The sequence below is a fragment of the Pseudophryne corroboree genome, chromosome 2 (assembly GCF_028390025.1).
Source record: "Pseudophryne corroboree isolate aPseCor3 chromosome 2, aPseCor3.hap2, whole genome shotgun sequence".
Classification (NCBI taxonomy): domain Eukaryota; kingdom Metazoa; phylum Chordata; class Amphibia; order Anura; family Myobatrachidae; genus Pseudophryne; species Pseudophryne corroboree.
The window spans coordinates 1,026,620,312-1,026,639,789 of record NC_086445.1 but is presented as its reverse complement, the minus strand read 5'-3'; the positions used below and the strand labels follow the sequence as shown (position 1 = coordinate 1,026,639,789).

The window sequence follows — 19,478 nt, the reverse complement described above, 5'->3', positions numbered from 1 at the left end:
TCCTCTGAAGCCAGAGGTGGAGTTAGGAGTTTACCCAGTAATAGAGCGCTTGCTACAACAGGGCATTCTGGTAAGAACGTCCAGCACTGCCAATAGTCCCATCTTCCCTGTTAAGAAGAGTGGGGGGAGGGGTTACAGGCTAGTGCAGGATCTAAGGGGGATTAACAAAAAATAGTTGAGAGCCAGTTCCCCGTAGTGCCAAATCCAGCTGTCATCCTAATGCAAATCCCTCCCACTGCCAAATTTTTCACTGTTATTGACCTCTGCTCCGCTTTCTTTTCGGTACCTCTGCACCCTGACAGCCAATATTTGTTTGCATTCACATACAGAGGAGTCCAATACACGTGGACTCGATTACCCAAAGGTTTCATAGATAGTCCAAGTATATTTTCTCAGGCTTTGCATGATTGTTTACAGTCTTTTCAACCAAACAGTGGATCAGTATTGATACAGTATGTGGACGATTTATTACTGTGTTCAGATTCACTGGAAGCATCTCTGAAGGATACGAAACAGCTCCTGTTTCATCTTTCAGACACAGGTCACAAGGTTTCCAAAGACAAGTTGCAATTATGCCAAACTAAGGTAAAATATTTGGGACACTGTCTAACACAAGGACTGAGACACCTGACCGCTGATAGAATCCAAGCAATTAGAGACATGACCCTACCACAAACCCAGCAACAGATCAGAACGTTTTTAGGAATGTGTGGGTATTGCCGTAATTGGATCCCAGGGTTTTCCATATTGGCGTTACCTTTGCAGGAAATGGTCTCCTCAAACAAACCTGATAGGATTTTGCATACAGACGAATCCGAAACAGCATTTGAGAGACTCAAACAGTGCCTAACGCAGGCGCCAGCGCTAGGTATGCCAGACTATGGGAAACCCTTTGAACTATACGGAACAGAAAGTGCTGGTTGCGCAGCAGGTGTACTAACCCAAAAACACGGTGATGCCAGCAGGCCAGTTGCATACTACAGCGCTCAGCTAGATACGGTAGCGCGATCCCTCCCCACATGCTTGCGAAGCGTTGCTGCGATAGCATTGCTAGTGACAAAAAGCGAAGATGTCGTGCTAGGCCACAACCTCACAATCCATACGCCACATGCAGTATCAGCCTTATTGAATTCTGCCCAAACCAGACACGTCTCATCAGCGAGGTTTACAAGATGGGAATTGGCACTAATGGCCCCCGTAAACATCACCATAAGGAGATGCAGTGCATTAAATCCTGCAACATATCTCCCAGGTGTGCCTGGTCAGGCACAAAGGGTGGAAGGTGAGAGTGCTGGGGAAGGAGGATTTAATACAAAGGAAGATACACATGATTGTATGGAATATTTGACCCAAAATTTTACCGCAAGGCCTGACATCAGTGACAACCCACTGGAAGATGCAGAACTCACGTTCTACACGGACGGTAGTTGTCACAGACAGTCAGACTCGGGAGACTTGTGTACTGGATACGCAGTCGTAGATGACCAAGACACCATAGAAGCCGAACCGCTAGGCCCACCTCACTCAGCCCAGGTTGCTGAACTGGTCGCCCTAACCAGAGCATGTGAATTGGCTAAGGGTAAGTCAGCCAATATCTACACCGATTCTAGATACGCATTCGGGGTAGTCCATGATTTCGGAGCCCTATGGCGCCTCAGAAATTTCATGACGGCAGCTGGTACACCGGTAGCGCATGCAGCTCACATAAAAAGGCTTCTAACAGCGATACAGGAACCCGACAGAGTGGCTGTTATCAAATGTAAAGCACACACATATAGCCAAGACCCGGTATCACTTGGTAACAGCCGAGCAGACGAAGCTGCTAAGTTAGCAGCTGCTACCCCCATACAGACAGACACCACACAATTAATGGTATTTAATACCATTAACACACAGAAGTTGTGTGAAATGCAAAATTTGTGTTCCACACAGGAAAAGGCAGTCTGGAAGGCAAAGGGATGTGGCCAAGAGTCCTCAGGACTCTGGACGGATGGACATGGTAAACCAGTGGCCCCCAGAACATATCTTCCATGTCTGGCTGAGGCAGCTCACGGGCTGACTCATCTAGGCAAGGAAGGGATGTGCAAATTGGTAAGAGCCTATTGGTGCGCCCCAGGATTCTCCTCTCATGCGAGTAAAAGAGCAATGTCATGCCTTACCTGTTTGAGAAAGAATATTGGAAAGGCAATACCTACAGAACCATCCCATATCCCACCTGCCGGCGGCCCTTTCCAGGTAATACAAATTGACTTCATTCAATTACCCCCTTGTCGGAATTTGAAATATGTACTTGTTTGTATAGATGTTTTCTCGAATTGGGTCGAAGCATTTCCTGCAGCTACAAATACCGCTATGTTTACAGCTAAGAAAATTGTGCAGGAATTTGTATGTAGATATGGTATCCCTAGAATAATCGAAAGTGATAGGGGTACCCATTTTACAGGTGATGTCTTTCAAGGAATGTGTAAGTTGATGGGAATTGATAGCAAGCTGCACACTCCGTACCGTCCACAGGCAAGTGCGAAGGTCGAAAGAGTGAACAGCACTATTAAAAATAAATTGAGTAAAGTGATGGCAGAGACAGGATTGACATGGCCAGAAGCTTTACCCATTGTATTGTACAGTATCAGAACCACTCCCAGGTCCCCTCTTAATCTGTCCCCCTTTGAAATCTTATTTGGTCGACAACCGCATGTCATGATTAACCCTCAGGATGATTTGAAATGTAACAGTGAAGTAACTGTAAAGTACTTGATTAACATGAGTAAACAGTTAAGGAATCAAAATGATAATCTGAAGTTGGTGATTCCTGATCTACCTGATAGTAATTGTCATGACATTGAACCTGGGGATTATGTAATGATACGGAATTTTCTACGCTCAGGTTGCCTTATTGACAGATGGGAAGGACCATACCAGGTCTTATTGACTAGCACTACGGCATTGAAGGTTGCTGAGAGAGAGACTTGGGTCCATTCATCCCACTGCAAGAAGGTTGCTGATCCAGAGAAGTCCCGTGATAAGGAACAGACGGTAGAGGTTGTATCACTGGAGTGTCTGTTCCAGGAGGACTGAGGCGGCACCTGAGCCTTGAAGACCGAGAGCTGTTGTCGACTCCCCACTCCCTTTTATTGTTTTCTCCACTTCCCATCCCCTCTCCCTCAAATGTATTTTTCCTCCTTCTCATTCTTCTTCGTCTCCTCCTCAAAGATGGACTTGCCCCAAGAGACTGTGATCCGGATTTTCCTGTTGACCATGATGTTGACCAGAGCAGTCTGTTCCGGCGAGAGTACCATGGAGGTCGAGAGAGGTTCTGGAATGGGTTCCGATTATGATGATGGAGGCGTAGTTTTTCAAGATCAACCTAACCAACAAGCAAAGGCGAGTATCAGAAAACGATCCGATAGCATTGACCATAGAAGAAATTGTGACGGATTGTTAGCTGAAGAAAATTGTATCTGTAGGCTCTGTAACAATGTCATTGAAGATGGGTGCATTAAGAAATGCCAATCCAGTTTTAATATCCATATGGACCGACATCCATTGAGTGATTATCACTCCTTAGTGGGTAATGTATTAAACAAAACAGATTGTTGGGTATGCTCTCAAGTACCTCAGGGTCATAGCAAATCAGGGCTAGTACCATTTCCTTTAACGATAGGGGAGGTACTTGAGTTAAATGGTGGGAGACCGGTGGACCGGAGGTTTAATATCTCCAGCCCTCCTAGTTTGAAGCTCCACCAATACCACGTGGATAGGTCCCTATTATGTTTTAACATCTCCAATCCCAGAAAGCCGGGAAATTGGGAAGTATCATGGAGTAACCACACCATGACCTTTTCACATAGAGCAGATAGAATGCCTACAGATACAGAGCTTGTACGCCACATAGCCAGTAGAGGAAAATCTTTCCGGTATAGATACACCCTAGGAAATAGGATTACTAGAGTTGGAGAAGTATCACCAGGATACTGTGCACATACCGTACAACCTGATACGTGCATTAAGCAGATGGAAGAATTAGGGCTAGGAGATTTCACCTGGAAGGTGTGTAATATGGTAATGTCTTTCTCCGTCCCATATGTTCTCCCCGATGATGCATATTTCATATGCGGGAGAAAGGCGTACAAGTGGCTTGCCCCAAACTCTGAGGGATTGTGTTATATTGGAAGAGTATTGCCTGAAGTGATGACTGTAACACATGATAAAATGAAAGACATACACCGTGGTGCCCAAGCTCCTTATACTCACACTCATTACGAGCACCTCGTTAAAAGACAACTGTCAGAAAGGTTAGAGCATCCGGCCTCTGATCTGATCCATGAATCCACCGGGATTCAGGTTCTGGTGGCGTTAGATTTCACTCGCACCGCTCGAGGAGTGATGAATTATAGATACATTTCCGCACTCGCCAATTTGTTAGATAATATCACTGAAATGTATGATGACACGTTTAGATACACTGGAAGAGAACTCCAAGCTTATAAAACAGAACTGGTACAGCATAGAATGGTTCTTAATTACCTCACAGCAGTGACAGGCGGATATTGTGTTACATTGGCAACACAGTACGGCATAAAGTGTTGCACGTATATCACAAATAGCACCGAGGATCCGGTCGAGGTCATAGACCAAAAGATGGACGATATTCTCCAATTGAAGTGGGAATTTCGCCGAAAACACAATCTCACTCTTGCTGCTGTAGGTAATGAGCTGACTGGTTGGGTGTCATGGTTGAACCCGCGAAATTGGTTCTCTGGTTTAGGAGACTGGGCTCAAGGAGTCATAATGGATGTTGGAAAGTTTCTCCTATGTATTTTAGGTGTCGTTATATCGATTGGATTGATATTTAGATGCGGGCAGGCTTTAATGAGGTGCAAACAAAGTACCAGAGTGATGAGTTTGAGGAGTGAGGAAACTGTAATTAACCTGGATTTGATTTACGACCCAACGATAGAAACAATGATGTGATGAAAATGCGATTTCTACGGTCCGTTTCTTTCACCTGTTTTTCTGGTTTTTCTCCAAGATAACAAGACCCCCTTGGACGAGGAAGCTGATGAGACGCTATACAGACAACGGATAGACCAAAGACGAAGTTTTGACCACTTGAGATATGGACACTTGATGAACTTTGCCATGGATCCCCAGTTTCCCTAGAATTCTTAAAATTACGCTAGCCCAACATTTTTTGTAAATCTAATGGCATTGACAAAGCTTATTGCTCACGCTTAATGAGCAAAACAGCGCAAAGAAGACGACTTTCAACTGATACCGAACAAAACTTCAACCGACAGATGTACATTAACCTGACATAGAATACCACCGCATTTACCGTAATTATGTCTTTTCTTCATTTCTACAACCCTCAGGTAATGACACACATAGTATAGGGAATACAGGCACAGATATCAGCAATCACATATTCCCCCATTCATGTATCATCAACTAAAATGTGCTCCCCATTTTGTTCAAAATCCGAAAAGAGCTCGGTAAAGTTTGACAGCCCATCCACAGACCTGTACCACGGGATAAGAAGGAATTCAAATGTATACTTCGCAATACCTCGAAGCTTGATTTACAACACGTACGGCACGATGATACATGACCCCCCAAACATGGACTCATACACACATGCTTCTGCTATCACACTAGGTCATACCCTCTTCACACCTACTCCTCTCTCCTCCCTTACCCAACCATGGAAATGAATTAACCCCTGACATATATTTTTCTCCTTTTGAAATGTTTTCAGGAAGTGGCAGTTATTATTGACTGCCAAAGGGTGGACTGTCAAAGTCAGAAAAATATCTCTATGCACACTACCATATTTGCACCTCACACAGGTCCGTGCTGCGCATGCGTACGCTCTCCCGTACGTGCGCATACTCACAGTCGCGGGCACCCGCAGGCGCATGGTATGCGTATTTACGGTAGAGTTTATGCGATCATAGCGTGCGACTCAATCATTACATATTTTCACTAATAATGTATTTTGTAGATTATGGTCCCTTTGATAGAATCTGAAAGTTTGGTTAATATAGAATGTTCATGAACAGAGGAATCCCTCTTTGTTTGATATGAAGGGTCAGATAGGAGTAATACAGTGGTGTTTAGTCTCCATCGGAAGAGTATAAAATTAGCAATATTCCGGTGTTGGTTTGAAGCAGATCAATCGCTCGTGCGAATAGTTATGGACATAAGAAGTTTATGAACATTTACTTTATTTGCACTATATTACCCATGCGGCGGGAAACCCAGTTTCCCTCCCACCTGAGCAGTTGGAAATAGTCACAGCCCACCTGTATGAATCAACCTATGACCTTTTGTTATAATGCGAAGCCGAATTCCTGTGTCCAATGAACAATGAGATTGTAGGGACCATTGAATTGTATTGTGTGTGGGGCATAAATAGCAGGCCGACCATATCCAACCTCACTCTCTTCAACGGTTCTCATTGCTGATAATCGGGAGCTGGATATCGAGGCGCATGCGATCGTTCCCCTTGTGCGTAAGTTTTCTCCGTAGTCATATTGTCTTACTGTGAGCCATCTCTCTCTCTCTCTCTCTATCTCTCCCTCTCTCTCTACTCTTTCTCTCGTATTTTCCTTAAATTGTATTGTATTTTATTTCCTGTGTAGTTTATCTGGTTAGTTGGTTTATGTTATACTGTAGTGTATGCTTTGTACTGTGATTCTTTTTACAAGTAATAGTCATAATACACATAATAGGTTTCGGACCCTAAGCCCAGGTATCTGTGTATTCTTTATAGTGTTAAGTATTCTCTGAGCGTCGGTGACGCTCAAGCAGCTTTGTAGTTAATCAGGTTACACAAGGTTGCACTTACACTTTGTCTCTACACTAAGGTTTACTGTGTATTTCATTGTTAGAGATATAGATATAAAGGTTTAACGTAGTGAGCGTCTGCATCGCTGGTGATCTCCTTGTGGTCCCGAGCGCTGCTACGCTATAGCGAATCATTACGATAAGTCAACAGCCAATAGTCTGCCTGCCTGCGATCACCTGGCCGTGAGTGAACGTGACGCCTGAGCGTCTCGATCACGGCTAAGCGATCGATACGCAACTTGCGTACCCTTACGGTACTTCTTACGTAGATAGCGTACAGTGTTCTCAGACCTCATAAAGGGTTATATACTATATACACGATAAATATTTAGCTTTGTCAATATGCATATGACTGATAATATTCATTGCAGAAGTCACACCCCTAATATAGTAATGGACAAGGGAACAAGGGTCTTCACAGGTGCCCAATACTGCAGAGAGATTTGCTGCAAGAGCCTGGGGAGTCATACCCCTCCATAGACAATACTTGGAATACTTAGTCAACTTTGGAGAACCAAACTGAGTGGTGGTCTGACAATGTGACTGGGTTTATTTTTAGGTTTATTTTTAGCTCAGAGACTTCTAACTGGACGTGGTTAACTGATGAAATAAGTTAACTTTTCTGTCGCTGATTTAGAGTCACACAAATTATTCCAGAAGAAAGCCGGCTTCTGTAAAGTGGGTTGGTATCGATATGCCGGCACACAGGATCCCAGCGTTCTGTGGGATTTGGTATTTTAACTGTAACACTACTGCAAACTCTAACCTTAACCCACTATACCCGCTGCCTAACCCTAACCGTCCTCTCCCGGGCCGTAGGCGAACTCTGTCTTTTTCTTTACACTTTGCATCATAGTCGCAACGCAGACACAGTGAAAAACTGCTCTTAGTACGAGACGTATAACAGACGCTGGGCTGCAAATCTGGATTTTGTTTCACAGACGTACGAAGACGCACAATGGTGCTTGGCATGAGAAGAAGCCACAGTAGCTCACATCGGAGCCTTCTTACAAATGTCGCACATCAGCTTGATCAGTGTAATCTAGCATTGCAGTGTTGTCACTTCCAGTTGTTTTATTCATGAGAATAGGACCCACATTTTGAGCCAGAAAGACGCTTGCTGCGGCTGTGTTGCAGCAGACCTGGTGCGCTGAGATGGGCTATTTTGTGCCAACAGTAAGAAAGGACACACCTGTATGTGGGATTATCCTACACACCCGGCCACAACCACCTCCTTCTCCCTATAATCCTCCTCGTTATTTCTGGTACTTGGATCTCCGCTGCCTGTTGATAATGTCAAATATTACCTTTAAACCTAAGCTATATACCATTACGGACTAAGTACGCTATTGGCGCACTGAGTACCGTAGGGGTACGCACTTAGCTTAGCACACGCTAGGCCGTAGGCGCGACGCATGAGCGACACACACGCTCACGGATTCACGCTTCGTATCAAGCACGCTATAGGCGTACCGAGTACCGTACTGCTACGCTATTGGCGTAGCGGACGCTGCGCCGTGAGAGTGGGACACGAGCGGCGCAGATGCTCACAGAATGATACACAGTAAACCTTATTAATAAAACACAGTATGAATATGCTTATACTCTAAACCTTAGTAGTCAAATACTATAATGATGTAACGCTTAAAAACCTTAACTATGTGTATGCTGTTTGAGCGATTGAGACGCTAAGAAAAGCCCTTTGCAGTAAACAGTGAAAACACAAGACCTAGTTTGGATTTAAAAACCAGAGCAGCTCTAACACTGCCGTGGATGGTTTAGAGAAAAAGGGAAACACAATACAAGTTATACACTACAAACTAACATAGAAATCTAAACAGAATAACAGAAATTAACATGAACAATGGCAAACAATTGCAAACAAGAGCGAACAAATTGGATAACAAAATGGCTACAGAGAAATATACATACGTGGGGATGATTCGCAAGCGCGTCCTGGATCCAGCCCTCAGCATTCAGAGAGAAAGCCTTCAGAGAGAGTGAGGCTGGCCAGGCAATGGTGGTCTTTATATAGCACAACATACATTCATAATACAATGGTCCCTATAATCTCATTGTTCATTGGACACAGGAATGTGTCTCCACATTATAGCAAAGGTCATAGGTGGATTTGAACAGGTGGGCTGTGTCTTTCTCCAACTGCTCTGGTGGGAGGTATCCTCAGGATTCCAGCCGCATGTGTAATAAACAGCAAATACAGTCAATGTTCATAAACTACTTTTGTACATAACTATACGCAGGAGCGAGCGATCCTTTCCTAACTAGCATCGGAATGTTGCCCTTAAAATACCCTACAGCTGGATACTAAACACCACCTTTCAACCTTTGTCTGACCCTTCTTATCATGTAAAGAGGAATCCCTCTGTCCAGTAACAGTTTAAACTAAACATACTCGCTGACATTGTCTAGGGGAATATTTACTACAAAACACACTATATGGGTTAAATATGCTACGATCGAGTCGCACGCTAGACGCTTACAAACTCTACCGTAAATGCGCATACCACGCGCGTGATCGCTGGAGCGATCTTACGCAAATTGCGGATATGTGCACGCACGGCAGAGTGTGTGCACGTGCAGCGGGCATGTGCATGAGGGGTTAGTACAAGGCATATGCCTCAGGATATTTTTCGACTTTGACACTGTGCAGAGACTCTGCTTCTCCTTATCTGAGGAGATCTGTGTCCTCAGCTCAGGAAATACCACAAGAATCTGCACATTGGCTATAAACCGGTTCCAAACTCCACAGACGGAGAGAATGTTCTTATAATGTGACGTGACATTAGGCTTTATGCAGCTGTCTGCTTGTCCAGAGCACTGTGTGACCTGGGCATTGGCTGGCTGATAAATGTAGCAGCTACTTGGAGCCAATCTGACCACAATCCAATCGCTGCATACGTGGGAAGCTGCAGCAGGTACACTGACAGCTGAAGAGCAGAATCTCACCTCTCACGGTTCACCTCGTTGCCTGTATCTCTGGTATGAAAAATCATGGTGTATCTGGCTATTTCTGGGGGTGGCCGGACCACCACCATCTTTTCGAATCCCACCCTGCAAACAAATAAGAGAAAGACTTCGGTCACTATAGTAGCCAGGGCTACAGCTTTTCCGGATACCAAAGGGTCCTGTACAAGAGTATGATGTGAGGGAGAATCTTACTGGTGGTGCTGCCATCAGTCACCATTCCCACCCCATCTACCTCACTACTTTGTTTTATCATATTTGGAAATAGTTTTTATTATGTAGGGTAGAATGTTACACGGCATTTACACACTGCTGCCGGCTGAGTAACAGTCTACCATCACTGAATGAGCACAAATGGGAAATCCACAGTAATGTATTACCCACTCCTTCCAGGACACATTACGCTGAATGGGAACCAGCTGCTTCTCAATCTGAGCAAACACATTACAGCAAAGGGCCCCATACACTACAACGATATGTCTGAGGCTGAAGTCATAGGTGATTTCCCTTGAACTCTCCCAGGAGCTTCCTGGGAGTGGTTCCATACGATACCATATGATTTGGTACATTTTGCATGCGATATATCGTATGCGATCCCAGCCATATCACGAGTGCAGCACTAACGATCTAGGGGAGCCGATCCGATCCTCACGGGACCGCGCATCGGATCGAAAACACATCCAAAATGCCCGATTTCACCCGATATATCGTCCCGAATGCCCGAAATTGGATGAAATTGGGCATTATCGTTCTAGTGTATGGGGCCCTTAACACTGTCCAATTATTTATTTATTTATTAGCAGTTTCTTATATAGCGCAGCATATTCCGTTGCGCTTTACAATTAGAACAGTAGTTATAGAACAAAACAGGGCAAAGACAGACATAGCGGTAGGAAGGCCCTGCTCGCAAGCTTACACTCTAGAGGGAAATAGGTATTGATAAACAAGGATAGATGCTACCTGTTACATAATGTTTCCCCAGATTGCTAGCTTCTTAGTGGGTTGTATGATAGGATCACCCAGCAATGTTGGAAGACAAAATGTGAGGTTATGGGGACTGTGCAGAGGGAATGTAACTGGATAGGGAAGCTGTGAAGGTTATGTGTGTGGGTCAGGAATTTGGTAGGCTTGTCTGAAGAGATGAGTTTTCAGGGAACGTTTAAAGGTTTGGAGACTAGTGGAGAGTCTTATTGTGCGTGGGAGGGCATTCTACAGAGTGGGTGAAGCCCGGGTAAAGTCCTGTAATTTTGAGTGGGAACAGGTAATACATCTGGATGAGAGACGCAGATCTTGTGCAGAGCGGAGGGGTCTGGTAGGGAGATATTTTGAGATGAGTGAAGAGATTTATGTTGGTGCAGTTTGGTTAATAGCCTTGTATGTAAGTAAAAGTATTTTATATTTGACACGGTAGAATACCGGTAACCAATGGAGGGACTGACAGAGCGGATCAGCAGACGAAGAACGTCTGGCAAAGAAGATTAGCCTCGCAGCTGCATTTAAAATGGATTGAAGTGGTGAGAGCCTATGTTTGGGAAGACCAGTAAGGAGACTATTACAATAATCAATGCGGGAGATGATGAGTGCATGGATCAGAGTTTTTGCAGTGTCTTGTGTAAGATAAGGGCGTATTTTGGATATGTTTTTAAGGTGCATGTAACATGATTTAGAGACAGATTGAATGTGTGGAACAAACGACAGTTCAGAGTCAAGGATGACACCTAGGCAGTGAGCTTGTGGGGTGGGGTGGATAGTTGCATTGTCAACAGTTATGGCAATATCAGGTTGGTAACTACTCTTGGCTGGTGGGAAAATAATTAATTCTGTTTTGGAAATGTTGAGTTTGAGGTGGCGAGATGACATCCAAGATGAAATGGCAGACAGGCATCCAGTGACACGAGCCAATACAGACGGTGATAAATCTGGGGAGGATAGGTAGATTTGAGTATCATCAGCGTACAATTACTGTAGGTTGTTGTTGAGCAAATTGGACCGATTATATAATGTGCGGCACGAGTGAGATGGGATCGTTGGGTTGTACAATCTGGGCGGGGGGAAATTTACTCAAAATCTACTTTGGGTGATTTCGTTTTTTTGTTATAATGCTGGGATTTTATGAATTGCGAATTTACGGAGGACCAATCTGCACAAAAATCGCATGTGTAACTCGATTTCACAAACCGGGGGCCAGATGTAATGAAGTCTGAGTTGGCTAGAGGTGCGGGATCCCGGCCAAACGTGTTTTTTTTTTCTTCTTAAAGTGGCAATCTTGTACAAGGCAAAACCACGCCCTGTAAAGGATTTCCGTCCCAAATCGCAGAAAATCATTATCCGTACAAACTTTGTCAAAATAACATTGGGATCAGTGTAAATCACGAATTTACTAAGAACAATTTTTGTGAAATCGCTCAAATTCCCATCAAAATCGCACCTGAATGCACTTGCTTATAATAAGCGTGTTTGCTGCATAGCCTGCACGGATTAGTGAGATCTGTGCAGGCTTATGTGTTCTAAGTGAATTAAATGCTGATTTTTAGGGGTTCCCCCTCCCTCTCCCAGTCCTGGATCAGGTGATAAGGGGGGAAACGATGTGGCGGTCTCCTGTATTTCAATGAACCAGGACTTGGCACTTTTGACAGTCCAGGTGCCAGAAATATAAGGGGAAAAAATGCGTAGGGGTCCCCCGTATTTCCAGGAGCAGCACCGGCTCTTACTAGCAGAGGGGTATTGCCCCAGCCAAAGACACACTTTACGGGATGTGTGTTTAGTGGGTTTTTTATATTTCATTTATATAAGTACCAGCAGACCCTTAATGCCCGACATACTGGTACTTGTGGTTCGCCAAGTACCGGCATGCGGGGGAGGCTTGCTGGAACCTGTAGTCCTCCTGTAAAAGACAATATTACTCTAACTTTTACACAAATGCCACCAGCGCTACCAGGGGTTCCGGGGATAGCCCCGGGCTTCCCCCTAGCACTGGGGGATACTCGGGAGGGGGGACTACTTTTACTGGGTGGGGTCCACAGTTTCTGAGGAATCCCAAGGCAGGGGTGACTAGTTGGGGGGAGGATGAATGCTTCAGCTTGGGGATCCTATCAAGTGTGTCCCCTGGCTGTGGATTTACCCCACACCATCCCCCCTATTAAGATCACGTTGCTGGAAACGGTCTGGCTTTGTTTTTTTTTTGTTTTGAAGGTGGGGGGGGGGGGTGGCATGACATTTTTCCCCTATGAATAACCATTTCATTCCCTTGCAACACATAAGCCTGCACAGAGCTCACTGATCCATTTGCAACGAACACACTGACTTAGCGTAGCTAAATTTGCACCTCCCAACACACCACAATGCGACAGAAGACAATACGCAAGCCAACACAACTGTTGCCAAATTTACGGCGCGGAAGTTGTATAATAACAGTGCATGGGTTCTCCTGTATGCCTAACAATTAAGGCCTTTCTCCGCTGGCGACTGAAGACGTTTGCCCGTACCTGTAACAGGGGCAGTGCGTGGACGCTGGCAGGACAATCCTGGTAATTAGAGAGCTCTGATTATTTAGATATCAGTCCACTCCATGAAAGGATTTCTTTTCATCCACACAATACTGCTTTCATGTGTATCGGTCTCTTACTAATAACAAGCCCTGTGTCCCTCTTCCAGCTCACATTGCTAATAAAGCTTTATACTGCACCTATTACACTGCTCATTAAGCTTCTCCGATTTTACATTGTCCTAGACTGAAATGGACGAGAGTATCAGCGATTTCTCCAAACTGATAGGAGAACAGATGATCTAGAGGGGAACCTGCACCCAATGGGGCTGAATCTACCACCTTATGCTAAGGCAAAACTAAAGTGCATTTTCCTTTAGCTCCGTTCCAGGCAACGATTACTGGAACAAGTGCATTCTGGCGTATTACCTTAGGTAATATTACGCTGCACCAGGCAACTGTTACTGGAACTAGTGCATTCTGGCGTATTACCTTAGGTAATATTACGCTGCACCAGGCAACTGTTACTGGAACAAGTGCATTCTGGCGTATTACCTTAGGTAATATTACACTGCACCAGGCAACTGTTACTGGAACAAGTGCATTCTGGCGTATTACCTTAGGTAATATTACGCTGCACCAGGCAACTGTTACTGGAACTAGTGCATTCTGGCGTATTACCTTAGGTAATATTACACTGCACCAGGCAACTGTTACTGGAACAAGTGCATTCTGGCGTATTACCTTAGGTAATATTACCCTGCACCAGGCAACTGTTACTGGAACAAGTGCATTCTGGCGTATTACCTTAGGTAATATTATGCTGCACCAGGCAACTGTTACTGGAACAAGTGCATTCTGGCGTATTACCTTAGGTAATATTACGCTGCACCAGGCAACTGTTACTGGAACAAGTGCATTCTGGCGTATTACCTTAGGTAATATTACGCTGCACCAGGCAAATGTTACTGGAACAAGTGCATTCTGGCGTATTACCTTAGGTAATATTACACTGCACCAGGCAACGGTTACTGGAACAAGTGCATTCTGGCGTATTACCTTAGGTAATATTACCCTGCACCAGGCAACTGTTACTGGAACAAGTGCATTCTGGCGTATTACCTTAGGTAATATTACGCTGCACCAGGCAACTGTTACTGGAACAAGTGCATTCTGGCGTATTACCTTAGGTAATATTACGCTGCACCAGGCAAATGTTACTGGAACAAGTGCATTCTGGCGTATTACCTTAGGTAATATTACGCTGCACCAGGCAACGGTTACTGGAACAAGTGCATTCTGGCGTATTACCTTAGGTAATATTACCCTGCACCAGGCAACTGTTACTGGAACAAGTGCATTCTGGCGTATTACCTTAGGTAATATTACACTGCACCAGGCAACGGTTACTGGAACAAGTGCATTCTGGCGTATTACCTTAGGTAATATTACACTGCACCAGGCAACTGTTACTGGAACTAGTGCATTCTGGCATATTACCTTAGGTAATATTACACTGCACCAGGCAACTGTTACTGGAACAAGTGCATTCTGGCGTATTACCTTAGGTAATATTACACTGCACCAGGCAACTGTTACTGGAACAAGTGCATTCTGGCGTATTACCTTAGGTAATATTACACTGCACCAGGCAACTGTTACTGGAACTAGTGCATTCTGGCATATTACCTTAGGTAATATTACCCTGCACCAGGCAACTGTTACTGGAACAAGTGCATTCTGGCGTATTACCTTAGGTAATATTACACTGCACCAGGCAACTGTTACTGGAACAAGTGCATTCTGGCGTATTACCTTAGATAATATTACACTGCACCAGGCAACTGTTACTGGAACTAGTGCATTCTGGCGTATTACCTTAGGTAATATTACACTGCACCAGGCAACTGTTACTGGAACAAGTGCATTCTGGCGTATTACCTTAGGTAATATTACACTGCACCAGGCAACTGTTACTGGAACAAGTGCATTCTGGCGTATTACCTTAGGTAATATTACACTGCACCAGGCAACTGTTACTGGAACAAGTGCATTCTGGCGTATTACCTTAGGTAATATTACGCTGCACCAGGCAACTGTTACTGGAACAAGTGCATTCTGGCGTATTACCTTAGGTAATATTACACTGCACCAGGCAACTGTTACTGGAACAAGTGCATTCTGGCGTATTACCTTAGGTAATATTACACTGCACCAGGCAACTGTTACTGGAACTAGTGCATTCTGGCGTATTACCTTAGGTAATATTACACTGCACCAGGCAACTGTTACTGGAACAAGTGCATTCTGGCGTATTACCTTAGGTGATATTACACTGCACCAGGCAACTGTTACTGGAACAAGTGCATTCTGGCGTATTACCTTAGGTAATATTACGCTGCACCAGGCAACTGTTACTGGAACAAATGCATTCTGGCGTATTACCTTAGGTGATATTACACTGCACCAGGCAACGGTTACTGGAACAAGTGCATTCTGGCGTATTACCTTAGGTAATATTACACTGCACCAGGCAACTGTTACTGGAACAAGTGCATTCTGGCGTATTACCTTAGGTGATATTACACTGCACCAGGCAACTGTTACTGGAACAAGTGCATTCTGGCGTATTACCTTAGGTAATATTACGCTGCACCAGACAACTGTTACTGGAACTAGTGCATTCTGGCGTATTACCTTAGGTAATATTACGCTGCACCAGGCAACTGTTACTGGAACAAGTGCATTCTGGCGTATTACCTTAGGTAATATTACACTGCACCAGGCAACTGTTACTGGAACAAGTGCATTCTGGCGTATTACCTTAGGTAATATTACGCTGCACCAGGCAACTGTTACTGGAACAAGTGCATTCTGGCGTATTACCTTAGGTAATATTACACTGCACCAGGCAACTGTTACTGGAACAAGTGCATTCTGGCGTATTACCTTAGGTAATATTACGCTGCACCAGGCAACTGTTACTGGAACAAGTGCATTCTGGCGTATTACCTTAGGTCAGTGGTTCCCAAACTGTGTGCCGTGGCACCCTGGGGTGCCGCGGGACACTTGCAGGGGTGCCTCAGGTTGGTGGTCAAGGACCAATTCAAACTATTTATTGTCAATTTAATAGGCAAAACCAGTGCTGATGGTTTCCAGTTATAAAATATGTGGACAAACAGAAGCAAATCTTGTCCCTCACCACATAACTGACCCTAAGGATGACATATAAACATCGTTTACTTAATCTAATATTTTTTTCTAAATTTCTCAATAAGAAACTTGTGGCCTAGGGGTGCCGTGAAAAAAAAATCTGACACTCCAGGGTGCCGTGACTCACAAAAGTTTGGGAACCACTGCCTTAGGTAATATTACACTGCACCAGGCAACTGTTACTGGAACAAGTGCATTCTGGCGTATTACCTTAGGTAATATTACACTGCACCAGGCAACGGTTACTGGAACAAGTGCATTCTGGCGTATTACCTTAGGTAATATTACCCTGCACCAGGCAACTGTTACTGGAACAAGTGCATTCTGGCGTATTACCTTAGGTAATATTACACTGCACCAGGCAACTGTTACTGGAACAAGTGCATTCTGGCGTATATCCTTAGGTAATATTATCCTGCACCAGGCAACTGTGACTGGAACAAGTGCATTCTGGCGTATTACCTTAGGTAATATTACGCTGCACCAGGCAACTGTTACTGGAACTAGTGCATTCTGGCTTATTACCTTAGGTAATATTACCCTGCACCAGGCAACGGTTACTGGAACAAGTGCATTCTGGCGTATTACCTTAGGTAATATTACGCTGCACCAGGCAACTGTTACTGGAACAAGTGCATTCTGGCGTATTACCTTAGGTAATATTACCCTGCACCAGACAACTGTTACTGGAACAAGTGCATTCTGGCGTATTACCTTAGGTAATATTACACTGCACCAGGCAACTGTTACTGGAACAAGTGCATTCTGGCGTATTACCTTAGGTAATATTACACTGCACCAGGCAACTGTTACTGGAACAAGTGCATTCTGGCGTATTACCTTAGGTAATATTACACTGCACCAGGCAACGGTTACTGGAACAAGTGCATTCTGGCGTATTACCTTAGGTAATATTACCCTGCACCAGGCAACTGTTACTGGAACAAGTGCATTCTGGCGTATATCCTTAGGTAATATTATCCTGCACCAGGCAACTGTGACTGGAACAAGTGCATTCTGGCGTATTACCTTAGGTAATATTACGCTGCACCAGGCAACTGTTACTGGAACTAGTGCATTCTGGCGTATTACCTTAGGTAATATTACCCTGCACCAGGCAACGGTTACTGGAACAAGTGCATTCTGGCGTATTACCTTAGGTAATATTACACTGCACCAGGCAACTGTTACTGGAACAAGTGCATTCTGGCGTATTACCTTAGGTAATATTACACTGCACCAGGCAACTGTTACTGGAACAAGTGCATTCTGGCGTATTACCTTAGGTAATATTACACTGCACCAGACAACTGTTACTGGAACTAGTGCATTCTGGCGTATTACCTTAGGTAATATTACCCTGCACCAGGCAACTGTTACTGGAACAAGTGCATTCTGGCGTATTACCTTAGGTAATATTACGCTGCACCAGGCAACTGTTACCTTAGGTAATATTACGCTGCACCAGGCAACTGTTACTGGAACAAGTGCATTCTGGCGTATTACCTTAGGTAATATTACACTGCACCAGGCAACTGTTACTGGAACAAGTGCATTCTGGCGTATTACCTTAGGTAATATTACACTGCACCAGGCAACTGTTACTGGAACAAGTGCATTCTGGCGTATTACCTTAGGTAATATTACACTGCACCAGACAACTGTTACTGGAACTAGTGCATTCTGGCGTATTACCTTAGGTAATATTACCCTGCACCAGGCAACTGTTACTGGAACAAGTGCATTCTGGCGTATTACCTTAGGTAATATTACGCTGCACCAGGCAACTGTTACCTTAGGTAATATTACGCTGCACCAGGCAACTGTTACTGGAACAAGTGCATTCTGGCGTATTACCTTAGGTAATATTACCCTGCACCAGGCAACTGTTACTGGAACAAGTGCATTCTGGCGTATTACCTTAGGTAATATTACCCTGCACCAGGCAACGGTTACTGGAACAAGTGCATTCTGGCGTATTACCTTAGGTAATATTACGCTGCACCAGGCAACTGTTACCTTAGGTAATATTACGCTGCACCAGGAAACTGTTACTGGAACAAGTGCATTCTGGCGTATTACCTTAGGTAATATTACCCTGCACCAGGCAACTGTTACTGGAACAAGTGCATTCTGGCGTATTACCTTAGGTAATATTACCCTGCACCAGGCAACGGTTACTGGAACAAGAGCATTCTGGCGTATTACCTTAGGTAATATTACACTGCACCAAGCAACGATTACTGGAACAAGTGCATTCTGGCGTATTACCTTAGGTAATATTACGCTGCACCAGGCAACTGTTACTGGAACAAGTGTATTCTGGCGTATTACCTTAGGTAATATTACGCTGCACCAGGCAACTGTTACTGGAACAAGTGCATTCTGGCGTATTACGGCACCATGCAACTGTTACTGGAACAAGTGCATTCTGGCGTATTACCTTAGGTAATATTACGCTGCACCAGGCAACTGTTACTGGAACAAGTGTATTCTGGCGTATTACCTTAGGTAATATTACGCTGCACCAGGCAACTGTTACTGGAACAAGTGCATTCTGGCGTATTACCTTAGGTAATATTACGCTGCACCAGGCAACTGTTACTGGAACTAGTGCATTCTGGCTTATTACCTTAGGTAATATTACCCTGCACCAGGCAACGGTTACTGGAACAAGTGCATTCTGGCGTATTACCTTAGGTAATATTACACTGCACCAGGCAACTGTTACTGGAACTAGTGCATTCTGGCGTATTACCTTAGGTAATATTACCCTGCACCAGGCAACTGTTACTGGAACAAGTGCATTCTGGCGTATTACCTTAGGTAATATTACGCTGCACCAGGCAACTGTTACCTTAGGTAATATTACGCTGCACCAGGCAACTGTTACTGGAACAAGTGCATTCTGGCGTATTACCTTAGGTAATATTACACTGCACCAGGCAAC

General features: G+C 44.4%; 1 protein-coding gene across 6 annotated transcripts in view; it reads right to left on the bottom strand.

Annotated features, from left to right (window-relative positions):
* LOC135050328 (beta-1,4-galactosyltransferase 4-like) overlaps positions 1-19,478 on the bottom strand; it is a 285,428-nt gene that overhangs the window by 17,324 nt on the left and 248,626 nt on the right. For 5 of the 6 annotated variants that reach the window (XM_063956756.1, XM_063956759.1, XM_063956758.1 and 2 more), the window contains exon 6: positions 9,814-9,918. The exons of the other annotated variant lie outside the window; for it this stretch is intronic. In XM_063956756.1, coding sequence (XP_063812826.1) covers positions 9,814-9,918 — 105 coding nt within the window. The remainder of the gene's footprint in view (positions 1-9,813; positions 9,919-19,478) is intronic. 6 annotated transcript variants of the gene reach the window in all.